Source organism: Callospermophilus lateralis, chromosome 2 (assembly GCF_048772815.1).
Source record: "Callospermophilus lateralis isolate mCalLat2 chromosome 2, mCalLat2.hap1, whole genome shotgun sequence".
Taxonomy (NCBI): domain Eukaryota; kingdom Metazoa; phylum Chordata; class Mammalia; order Rodentia; family Sciuridae; genus Callospermophilus; species Callospermophilus lateralis.
The window spans coordinates 194979583-194993099 of record NC_135306.1 but is presented as its reverse complement, the minus strand read 5'-3'; the positions used below and the strand labels follow the sequence as shown (position 1 = coordinate 194993099).

The 13517-nt window shown below is 36.6% G+C and overlaps 1 protein-coding gene across 1 annotated transcript; it reads left to right on the top strand.

The window, feature by feature from the left end:
• Positions 1-11556: 11556 nt before the first annotated feature.
• LOC143390435 (olfactory receptor 4S2-like) lies at positions 11557-12501 on the top strand. Its single transcript, XM_076842821.2, has one exon. It carries the CDS (start codon positions 11557-11559, stop codon positions 12499-12501), a length of 945 nt encoding a protein of 314 aa, XP_076698936.2.
• The last annotated feature ends 1016 nt before the right edge of the window (positions 12502-13517 follow it).

The following is a 13517-nucleotide window of genomic DNA, read 5'->3' as shown; positions in this document are numbered from 1 at the left end:
TTATTTTAGAATTAAAATCTAGTTTTGAATAAATCTAAAAGATGATTTTATTATAAAGCTTTTAATTTAGTGATTTTCAGTGACCTTTAAAATGTTTAATAACTTGTAATCTGTAGAATTGAAAATAAATTAATTAAATGTTGTTTTTTAAATAAAATAAAAATAAAATTGAGCACACTTGAAAAACCAAAGTAATTACAGGTAACAATCATCAGAATTTACTTTTACTTGACTTATTAGAAAATTAGCACAAGAATTGCCAATGGCATTGTATCACATTGTTACAATGCATTTAAATCATCTTTCTGACTATACACACAACTTCTAGAAGCCCACAGACCCCATTAATTTAGGAAATTGGACCTGGATGATCATCATTGCATGGAAGAAAGACAGGAGCAAAAGACTCAGAAGCATCTAACATTTTCCTGCAGTTTTGTGATATGATTCTGATTTCCATTTCAAGAACATATAACTTTAGCTTTTAAGGTACATTTCATGTTTTATTACTGCATTATGGTTGTACATAATATTGGGGTTCAATATTGACATAATGCAGTATCAATTGCTTCACTTTAGTCTCCCCAGTTCTTCCTCTTTCTCTCTCCTCCTCTCTCTGTTTCCTTTTCTCTCTACTCCACTGGCGTTTTATATTTATGTTTGAAAACAATATCAAATAATTAAACTGAACAATAAGCACAATGATGAAAAGAAACTGATTGAAAATGAATAAATAATATTGGTAAATGAATTGATTAATGCTTTTATAAAACACTCCCTTAAAATATTAGTTCTTATAACTTGACTGGTCTGTGAACACTGCAGTTCCCCATATTGTTAGGAGGAAATTTTGCCCATAGAATTTGAGTGATACTTTCATAAATAATATGCTGATAATGGTAGATCAGAACAAAGATGCCCATTACCTACCTTAGTCTATCATGTATTCCATGAGATTTTGCAATAATCCTGGACATTTTAAATGATTGTGGTATTATAGTTAATTTTTGTCAGCCACAGCTGGAAGACTTCAAATTATATAATGATTGACTATATTTGATAAACATGTAGATATTTAACCCCCAAACTAAAAAGACCTATGGAGAAAATGGGAAAAATAATTATTTGGAAAATATTTGATTTGATTATTCATAAACATATTTTTTTTCTTTTATCAGTTTTATCATTTAATGTTCCCAACTTGTGAAATGAAAAACCTTATCATCTACCAGATAATTTGGGGTTTACACTAAAGAATAGTTCAAGGCTTCATAGGTTCTACTGAAATACATATTCAGTTGAATGTTAAGTTCATTGAAACAAAATGAGCTGTGCTTGCTCTGAAAATACTTAGAGATTCACAGGATATTTCTCATTGTTAAAATTTATTTAATATTTTAAATTGTGCTTTGTGGATATAAAGAGAGGTGAAATACACTGTTGTATTTGCATACATACGTACATATGTTCATAGGTACATAGTGTGATTTGGTCAGTTTAATTCTGCAGTTTTCCTGTTCCTTCTCCTTCCCTCTCAATCCTCTTTCTCTGTTCCCCTGGTCTCCTTCTGTTTTTATAAAATCCTTCCTTTTTTCCCCCCTTCCTCCCCACTTATTTTGCTCCAATTTTCATATATATGAGAGAAAATATTTGACTCTTCACTTTCTGAGTCTGGTATGATGCTCTACAGTTCCATCCATTTACCATCAAATGTCATAATTTCGCTCTTCTTTATGGCTGAGGAAAATCCTACTGTGTATTATTTATAAGCACCTGGGTTAATTCCACAACATGGCTGTTGTGATTGGTGCAGGTACATTGATTTGCCTGTGTCACTATTGTATGCTGATTTTAGTTCTCACCGATAAATATCTAGGAGTGGGATAGCTGGGTCATGTGGTGTTTCCATGATTAGTCTTTAAGGAATCCCCATAGTGCTTTCCAGAGCATTTGTACTGATTTGCAGTCTCACCAAGAATGTGTGAGTGTGGGGGCTGGGTTGTATTTCTATGGCAGAGTGCTTGCCTAGTACAAGTGAGGCACTGGGTTTGATCTTTAGCATCATATATAAATAAATAAATAAACAAACAAAATGGACAAAATATAGGTAACTGTGTTCATCTACAACTAAAAAAAATAAAAATAAAAATGTGTGAGTGTACCAATTTCCCCACATCCTTTCCAGCATTTATCATAATTTGTAATCTTGATGACTGTCATCCTGACTAGAGTGAGATGAAATCACAATATAGTTTTGATTTGCATTTGCTTGATTTCTAGGTGTATTAAATTTTTTTTGCATATATTCTGGCCATTTGTATTTTTCCTTTTTAATTAATAACAAAATAGCCAATGGTTAGCTAATTTTTCTATTTTATTACATACATATATCTGACCTGTTTTACACAAGAATACTTTATGGTAGGTACTATAATCCCTGTTTGGCAAATGAGAAAAATAAAAAAACAGAGAGTTTTGGAACTTAGCTAAGATTATGCAAAAATTAAGTAATAGGCCACTTACGGGAAACCACATATTCTAACTCAAGCACACTCGAAATGATGACTTGCTTTCTTGTAAAAACAATAAACATTTTCACTTTATAAGCTGAAAATTAATCTGGTTTTCTAAGAAAAATTATTTTTGTAACTAAAGAATTCAAAGTGATGCTGAAAATCAGGGGTTGAATTTTTTGTTTGTTTGTTTCTTGTTTTTTAGAGAATATGGTGAGGCAGGGTGTACACTGGTGTTTGACTCTATGTCAGGATTTCATCCAATGGATATTTTATTAATGAACTTGTTGCAGCAAAAATGACAAAATCTAGTAATCAGAGGCTTTAAGTAAGGTGGCATTTGTACTCAGTGCACATACATCATAGGCACCAGTTTCCCCACTGTACAGTTTGATCAATACTCTTGTTGGATCAGCTAGCTCAATGATGCAGTGGAATGTCCATTCTGAAGGTCATGATTGAGACAAAGAAATATTTACTGTCTTTAAGGGATCTTTGGACAATCTGGCATTCAGCTGACCTAGTGGTGCTTGGCTGGGCTTACTTCCAGACATTGTGGTGTATACGTCTGGTGTATACATGGTAGTTTTCCCCCTATGCATAAATAAAAAGATTATCTTTTTCTGCATGTCTTATCACCATCACACTGATCACCACAGGAGCATTAGAGGCATCAGAACAATGAATCAAAAAGGCATTACCACTTGTAAACTGCAAAGAATTTAATTCCAGAGACCCTGACATGTGATAAATATTTTCATTTCTGAGTATGTTTAAATGAGAAAACCATTGGCCTATGGAGAAACATGAAAACTATGTTTATATATTTCAATGAGAATTGCTTGGAAATGTTTTTACACTAGTTTATACTGTTTACATGGATAGTTCTATAACCTTCTGTTAGAAGATAGAGGAAGAAATGTTTTCAGTTTGTTCCACTACTAACTAAATTAATTGTTTCACTTGCAAAATCAGAAGGGTATGGAGAGCAGTGGCAGAGAACAGGAGAGCAGCATCTGGGGTTGGGGTCTCTGATGACCTTGTGGTTGTGGCATGCCTGGTGCCTGGGAACCATTCCTGGGTGGCATTCTTGGGTGTAGGATGCTTAGCTGCTATGGTAATGCCCTGCATGAAGAGACTCTTTGCAGTAAAGTCTTATCAGCTTCAACCTTGATCTCTGGCACATAATTCCTGGGAGTAGAGGAACTCTCTTTTTAGAAAACCACAGTGTTTCACAATCTCTGTTACTCTTGATCCTGCCCACTTAACAGTAACTTTAAACAATGAATTTTCTTGAGAGCTACACAAAGCTCCTGATACTGCAACTGTAGATTGCAACCAGGAAAAAAACTGCATAAATGTTTCTAGCTCTGTAAATTTCTGAGTACAAAGAATAATACTGGCATAGCCTCTAACCTGATAATGATACATATATAAATAAAGATTAGTGACATAACTCTTTAGACCTGCTTCTCCATCAGACAGTAGTGCTCCACCCAACCCCAGCATTATCTTCAAAATCATTCTGTGTGTGTGAGTCTCAATTTTTCTTATCTGCCTTCACCCCTCTCCAGAACCTGCTAGTTTTCTAATTTATTTGTGCTGTTTGTCGCAGAAGGGTTGATGATGATGATGATGATGATGATGATGATGATTTAAAGGGCCAAACAAAATTATAATTTACTATCTTGTCATAGGAAGGATGGAACACTACAAGATTGGCAGTCTTATAACTGTATATCTTTGGAATATAATGCTTTTGTGGGTTAGACTTTCATTTCATTAGATACAGAAGGTTGTGTATGTCCTTCCACTAATTGTTGTTTGACCAGATCATGGGCTGCTTGTATCTTTTCTTTAGTCAGGGGCCACTGAGGAATCCATACTGGTCTTTCTGATTTCCAAGTAATTTTTATTGTCTCAGTGGCCCTTTCTGAAAATCCAACCCATGTCTGTCTGTTCCTTGATCTATTTGTATTGGTGCTGCTATACCTTGTTCTTGTTTTTCTAATCTTTTTCCTTTCCTAAAACCTTGTCTAGTCATAATAGTGGGTGCATTTTGGTTAATGTTATTTGTTAATGTCAAACCTAATTGATCTAGGACATCTCGTCCCCATAAATTTATAGGAAGATGATCAAATACATATGACTGTATAGTTCCTTCACATCCTTCAGGAGCCTTCCAATCTAATACCATTGCACTTCTATGGGGATTAGTCGCCACTCCTAGGCCTCGAAGCGCTTGAGTGGCTTGTTGTAATGGCCAATGTTTTGGCCATTCTTGACGAGAGATGATGCTAAGGTCTGCACCTGTATACAGTAGCCCATTAAATTCATGTCCTTGAATATTTAGTTTTAGCATGGGGCGAGAAACTAAATTTAAAGACAGCATAGCCCAATCTACACCTGTGGAGCCTAATCCCTTGGAACCTCTTTCTACAGCACGACTGGAAAGTTTATCATGTAGGCTTTGTATTATTAGTAACTGTGCTATTCTGTCTCCTGGTGAAATTACTGATATACCCTTTGGAGAACTGGCTATAATTTTTATTTCACCTTCATAATCAGGATCAATTACCCCAGGACTTATCATAAGTCCTTTTAGAGTAGAAGAGCTGCGTCCCAATAATAAGCCTACTGTTCCTTTGGGAAGAGGTCCTTTCACCCCTGTGGGAATGATTTGAACTCCCATCTCTGGAGTTAGTACTGATCTGGCGGAGGCACAGATGTCCAACCCTGCGCTACCTCTGGTTTGTCTGATGAGGAATCTGATGGACAATGTGTCCTGGGCACTACCCTGATGGGGTTGCTGGGTTCCTCCAGTGCTCCGTATATTTGTGGTTTTGGGCCCCGGAGCATTGGGCCCCCTTGTCCATTTTTTGGCAATGGAGCCCGATGCCTTTCTCCACGATATCATGGATAAACACTTGGTCCTTGTTCATTTTTTGATAATGGAGTACCCTCTATGGTGGTTTGAGAACGGCATTCATTAGCCCAATGTCTCCCTCTATGGCATCATGGGCAAATACCCGGTATTCTACTCCTTTGATACCTAGTTTTGTTAAACTCTCCTCCTATGGGGCAATTCCTTTAAAAATGTCCTGTTTGTTCACAATTGTAGCATGTTCTTGGCCTGGCATCTAAAGCCTGTTTTACTGCAGCTGCCACAATTTGCCCTAGTTCATTAATGTCTCTGGAATCTAAAGCCTGTTTTATTGCAGCTGCCACGACTTGCTCTTTTTCATTAATGTCTCTACATAATTTAATATATGTTTAAATCTTCATGTTTCCATGGTCTAATGATATCTCTGCACCAACGATTCGCTTGGTCATAAGCCAGTTGTTTTATTAATGGCATTGCTTTTTCTGTATTCCCCAAAACTCTGGTAGCTGTTTGAATAAGCCTATCTACAAATTCAGCATAAGATTCATTAGCTCCTTGTATTATCTTATATAATTGACCTTGTAAACCTCCATGTCTTTGTAAAGTCTTCCATGCCTTAACTGCATCTACAGCAGTTTGTAAATATACACCAGGATCATATGCAATTTGTTGCTGCTGATCCTCATAAGGTCCCTTTTCTAACAACATATCTAGATTTCTCTGAGGATAAACAGCTGCTGCATTTCACCTAGCCGTCTCCTTGCAAAATTCCTCATTGGCAACCTTCCATAACAGGTGTCATCCTCCATTTAGCACAGCTTTACACATATTAGCCCAATCTGCTGGCGTCATGTTCAAGTTGGTAAAGGATTCGATCAAGCTTACAGTGAAGGGTGCTTGAGGACCATAGGTTGTTACAGCCTCTTTTAGCTGCTTTACTGTTTTGAAATTTAAAGCATGGTAAATTCGATGCCCTCCTACCTCAAATACAGGGCATGTTAATACTTGAGATCCTGTCTCAGGATCCGAACTATCAACTGCGGGGGTTGGGGGACTCCCAGCATATGGAGGTGGCCTTGTCAGTTGGACACTTACATCCTCTGGTGATAGAAAGGTGTTAGTAACAGTCTCCTGTAGAGGTGGTGCTGTTGGTTTGACACTTAAGCCCTCTAGTGACAGAAAGGTGTTAGTAGCAGTCTCCTTTTGTAACTTTTCCCCTGATGCCTTTTTCTGCTCTAAACTTCCTTCCTCTGTCTGATTAGCTCGAAAGACCTTCTCTTTTACTTGAATCTTTTCCTCTTTCTGACTAACTTGAGAGACCTTCTCTTTTACTTGAATCAATATGTCTTCTCCTTCCTCTACCTTTGTCTGAATTGAAGGCTTTGGACTAAGCAAACCAGATACCAATGCCCACAGTGTCAATGTGCCAACTGGCAGAGTTCCTGGGCTGTTCTGTTCTATTCTTTTTAAATCTTCACCATGATGGTTCCATTGTGATATATTTAACAAAACCTCCTTAAAAAGCCATGGGCTACATTTTTGTATTGTATCAACATATGCCCTGAAGGCTTTTGATTTTACTGGAATGCCTCCCCCTCTAACAATTTACTAAACACTCTTTCGGTTTGTTTTTTACTAATTTCTGATCCCATATTTCTATTATATTACAACCCAGCAAGATAACGCCTAACAAAACTGAAACAGAGTGAAACAAAATTGGAACAACAAAAAATCATTATAATAGCCTCCTGAAATGTCCATCCGTCCTTTCTACCTATCTGTTCCTCAGATGTGAGTGGTTTTTCTTCCATCTTACACATCTCCAGGGACAGGCAACTTAAAACAAAAGTGAAGCAAAACAAAAGTAGAATCTTAAAATGGCTACCCATCCTCTTGCCCTGCCCTCAGGGGCGAACAGTTTACTTACCCTCAGTCGCTCCCCGTGCGAGCCACCAAATGTCCACAGTCTGGCTGGGCACAACTCAGGATCCACTTGTCAAAAGAAACTAACTTTATTTTTAGAACCACACACGCCAAACAAAACAGCTCCTCAGGAAAAAACCCTCAGAGCCCAACTGCCACCACCAGCTTCCCACAAGCCACACTCCCCAACCCAGCCTCTTCCTCCCACAATCCTCCTGCTCTTGAGGCCAATTGGCTTGGTCGCATGGGCGGAGCCAAAAAGTGCCACAATGAGCAGCTCCGTGGTCTGAAAGGGCAGGGAAACAGCCCAATAAGCATCACCGCAGAGGAGCCAATCAGCTAGATGTTGCTAGACGTTGCTGGGGCTGCTGTGAGCCAATCATCAGCTGGTAGTCTGAAAGGGCAGGGAAACAGCTCAATGAGCATCTCCACAGAGGAGCCAATCAGCTAGATGTTGCTGGGGCCGCTGTGAGCCAATCATCAGCTGGCAGTCTGAAAGTTTGCTGGGGCCCCTTCGGCTGTGGCTCTCAACAGTTTGTCGCAGAAGGGTTGATGATGATGATGATGATGATTATTTAAAGGACCAAACAAAATTATAATTTACTATCTTGTCATAGGAAGGATGGAACACTACAAGATTGGCAGTCTTATAACTGTATATCTTTGGAATATAATGCTTTTGTGGGTTAGACTTTCATTAGAATTGGAGAGCCTCAGCTCTCTTGAATCTTGGTCATGTCCTTCATATTAACCAAGAGGAGATTCCATGAGCTCCTCCAATGGGTATTGGCACAGGAACTTTTGTAATCAGGCCTATATTTATAAAGCCACTGATGAAAACCTGAGTAATCTCATATATTCCACTTCCTGGAAGAGACTCATGGATCTAACTGCTGTTGCCTTGGTAAGGACATTAAAAAAATAATATTTTGAATATTCCCCAGATGTCAAGAATATAATTAATAAATGTATCAAACTGATGACTCATATTTATTACAAGTTCTTCTAAATGTCTTTAAGTGTAGTCCCTGTGTGATGTGCAAAAGAACTATTGGGGAGTATTTTCCAAATGTACTTTTTGGTTTCTTTTGGCTCACAGAGCTCTTAGGCTTTATATATTATATCATTTGAAATGTTGCACAAACATGAACCCATCACACATTTGCTTCTTGATGTTTTTCCTGTTTTCCTTTTATGAGTTAATTTCTCTGTTAAACTCAAATGAGAAAAATATGAACAAGATCTCCTTTTCATTTTTTTTGTTATTGTTCAAAAACAAAAAAAACTATATATATAAATATATATATATATATATATATATATATATATATATATATATAGAGAGAGAGAGAGAGAGAGAGAGAGAGAGAGAGAGATGGATATCAATATCAATATAGATAGATAGATAGTAGGGTCTGCAGGGGAAAGAAAAATAGGCAAGCATGAGGGAAAAGAAAATAAAAAGAATAAGACAAGAATTAACCTTAATGATTAAAACTCAAAATCTAAAGGAATTATAGTCCTCACTATAGTTCATCCCAGGTGTGTATCATGAATGCATCTCATCCCAGCTCTTTCTCTAGAATCCAGCATACATCCCTTTAAGAAGAAAAGAAGTGAACCCCAAAAGTACCATCATAACTACCCTTTCCATTCTTTAGAACTTTCTAAAGAGTAGACTAATTCAATTTCAATACACAAAAATACATATTTAATACATTTTATATGAAATATATACAATTAAATGTATATATCAAGGGTCATTAATTCAAGGAACAATATGCAATCCTAAAATTACTGTGTTTGATGAATTGCTTTACAATTAAGGTAACTGTTCTAAATGTAAAACTTGATTGGATTTAAAATTAAGCAAAGCCATTTTTAATTTTAAAAATAATTGAAAAGAATACACTATTTTTAATCTCTCTATAGGCATGTGATATTGTTGTAATTATGGTAGAAGACTTTGGAAAAAAACTTTCCCTATGGTCATTACCATATTGCATCATTTCTTCTACAATAAATTTATAAGCAGATAAAGAAACATTTCTTACCAAAGATATTGCAGAACAGATAAGTTTCATTAGGTGAAAGAACAGTGATTTTGTAGCAGCCTTTGAATTTAGGTGATTAGTATTCTCTTGAACTGATTATTCACAAAGCAATTCCTCAGGCATCACCCTTATTTCAGTTTGAATCTACACTCAAATGATATCAGGAAGAAAAGTAAAACCAAATTCAAGTCCTGGGAAATACAGGTGAGATCTTTTGTTCTATAACTGTTATAGGTCATTTATGTGCAATGGGAATATAATTGGAAGACACACTTCTAAGAAGTTATAGAGAAACTAAATTTAGATAATAAATAATAAAGTACATGTGTGCATGACCAAGAGTTAGGATAGCATGAATGTGGATAGAAAATGTCAATCATTTCAAAGGACAGTGAGACTGTATCATATTACAAATGATCAGAAAGGGGAAAATGGATTACATTTAGCTGGATCTTGATTTCAGAAGACATAAGAATTTTCCAAGACTTTGTAGAAGGAACTGTGGAAAAACAGATCTCAAGCTAATGTGGGGAAACTCATTTTCTTCTACAATGGTGGTAAACAACATTGTTCACAGTTGTGGAAAACAACTATTTTTTGTGTTCTTGTAAAGTGAAGTGCTCTCAGTGGAGAATAGTACTATTTTCTAAGTCAGTAGAAAAAAACAAACAGGGGAAGGAATGTGTGAATCAGGGGTTGTGGCTGATTTAGATTTGATTTGCAGTATTGCTATTACTGTTATTACCATTAGTATTGCAATTTTTGTGGGGAGGGGGTACCAGGGATTGAACTCAGGGACATTTGACCACTGAGCCACATTCCCAGCCCTATTTTGTATTTTATTTAGAGACAGGGTATCACTGAGTTGCTTAGCACCTTGTTTTTGCTGAGGCTGTCTTTGAACTTGTGATGCTCCTGCTTCAGCTTTCCAAACCCCTAGGATTACAGGTGCATGCCACAGCAAGTATTGTTATATTGTAATGCACAAAAGTAAGCAGAACTGTGATAAATACCCTAGGATCTGTAGCTCATAAACCCGATGAAATCTGTAGTTGTCAAAAAGCTGGCAATGCCTGAAGTATTATTCCTGCAAAGGCTAGCTAAGAGCACCAAGCCAATAGCAGTGGAAATCAACATATTAGGTAGATGCTAATGGGGATGGGATTGCAAGAGGACAATTACAACTAGAGGAAATATTCACCTCTGTGACCTGAGTTACTGGAGAACCCTGAAAACCCCTAAATAAAAACTCCTCTGTATGCCTTTTCCATCAAAACTTAAGAGTGACCTCACTAGTGTGTTTGTCTATCCACTTACATTTAACAACATGCATTTCCTAAACCCAACATAATAATCACTAAAGGACAGGCTCTCCCAAAAATGTTGAATTCACTCAAACTTGGAGATCTATAATATTCTAACATTAGACTTGAAAAATTGGAAGGACACCTGAGAAATATTCACACAAAAGGGTGGATCTTTTGTTTTTGTGTTTTTCATATTCTCCAGTTTCAGGGCATTTGTTTGTTTTAGTTACTACACAAATGTTTAGTAATAAATAAGGCCATTAGTAAATCCTGGTGAAACTTCAGACACTCCACATTGCAAGAGCTTTTGCACAGAGACCATATATTCATACACAAATATCTGAGGGGGAGCCTGCAGAAGTCACCCAATCTGGACATATCAAGGTCCTATGGGTGTATGTAGTGACAAGATGTTGCTGTATTCAGAAAGAATCATGTAGGGCAATTTTTACTTCTACTGCCAAAACAAGAGAAACCTTTTCTATAAACAAAGAGTTGTTTTCTATGTGATTATGTGTCTTTCACAGAACTAACTAAATATTTATCCATAATGAGATAAGTAAACTTTAGAAAAATGTTAGGCATGTGAGAACCTTGGTTTGGTATGTTATTTCACGGATTCGCTTTATCTTTGTTTTCTGCTTCCTCATTTCAAGTGAATAAATGGGTATATTTTTGAGGTAAAATATAAGAATGGAGACACTAAAATTTTAATAATTATTCTTGTCAATCACGTCAGTACCCATTTTTTTTCAGTTTCAACTGCTGTCATCATTCATTTTATCCTGAGTTCAAAATAAATGCTAATAGTCTTTCTGATGTTTTATTTCAGATAATTTAACTGTTTTGGTCACTTGGCCTACCTGATTCATTACATGGAAAAAATAAATAATGCAACTGAATTTATTTTCTGGGGCCTCTCTCAGAATCCAGAGGTTGAAGAAGTCTGCTTTGTGGTGTTCTTATTCTTTTATGCAGTCATTCTTCTGGGAAACCTCCTCATCATGCTGACCGTTTTCATGGGGAATCTTCTGAAGTCTCCCATGTATTTCTTCCTCAACTCCTTGTCATTTGTGGACATTTGTTTCTCTTCAGCTACAGCACCCAAGACAATTGTTGACCTTTTAGCAAAGAACAAAACTATCTCATATGAGGGGTGCATATTGCAACTCTTTGGGGTGCATTTCTTTGGAAGCACTGAGATCTTCATTCTTATAGTAATGGCCTATGATCGTTATGTGGCCATCTGTAAACCCCTGCACTATATGACCATCATGGACAGGGAGAAGTGCAATAAAATGCTCCTGGGGACCTGGGTAAGTGGGTTCATCCACACTGTTATCCCCATATCTCTAGTAGTTCAGCTACCCTTCTGTGGACCCAATGAGTTTGATCACTACTTCTGTGATGTCCGCCCTTTGCTCAAACTTGCCTGCACAGACACACATATTATTGGTGGTGTTGTGACAGCCAACACTGGTACTCTCACTTTGGGGAGCTTTGTGATCTTGCTCATCTCCTATACTGTCATTCTGGTGTCTCTGAGAAAACAGTCAGCAGAAGGAAGACGCAAAGCTCTGTCCACCTGTGGAGCTCACGTCACGGTGGTCTTCATATTTTTTGGTCCCTGTATTTTCACATACATGCGCCCTGATGTTACATTTACAGAGGATAAAACGGTGGCTGTATTTTACACCATTATCACTCCCATGCTAAATCCCATGATTTACACACTGAGAAATGCAGAAGTAAAGAATTCTATGAAAAAAATATGGGTTAAGAAGGTTTTCTGGATTGCCAACAACAAAAATTGGAAATAATAATTTAAACTGGGTGATCCTAAAGGTGGTCAACCTTAGTTAATTCATCTCTACAATAAACAAAATAATAGCATCAAAGGATTTTCAGAAGTAACAAATGACAGAAAAACATATTGTACAGAATTAAGGTATTCTTTATCATGATCATTATACTTACAAACAATTAGGTATGTTCTAAGTATTCAAAGGCTCAGGAGTCTGAGTATGCTGAGAATCTCAACATGAGCAGAGTAAGCAACATTATTTTCTCCTGTTGCTCTTTATCTTTTATGGTTTTCTTTAAGTGTTTAAAAGACTGCTGTGAAATATTTAAGGTTATTTCTGTTATATAAAACAATGTTTGGTACAGATTAGAGAATCAATAATGCATAGATTGAATGAATGACAGAATACATAAAAACATCAAATCTTAGCTAATGAATTTTGATATTTCTCACAAAACAGTGGAAACATTCTAGTAATCTTGGAATGGGAACTCGTGGTATATTCAGAAAGTTAGAGATAAAACACAATCTTGGAAAATAAAAAAAAATGCTTTTATCTATTGGTTGTGGGAATAAAAAGTTTTTTCCATTCTTAGGATTGATTTTTTTTAGATATATATACTATTGTCTTCGACCCCTGTCAACTATGTGTCTCACTAACTATGTATATCTCACTAACTTACTTCTTCTGACTGTAAACTTTGTCATATGTACCAGCTGTAAAGTGATTACCAGCCAGGCTGAAGAATGTGAATTTAAACAGAGCCACATATGAGAACCAGGCTACTGTGATTCAATATCAAGTGTAAATACAACCTACTTAAATGCATGTGCTGGAATCCACGATTCGATTCTTATAATATTTGAGCCAAAGAGCTTTACTGAATACATAAAGCCATTTTTCATTGACTGAACTAACATTATTTCCACATCTGGGTTCCAGAGGGACCCATAAAGGACAGGTATTATTATTTTTAACGTTAACTTTTATTTGCCCTGGTGCTAAATTTCTCCTTAACCGTGACAGTGACC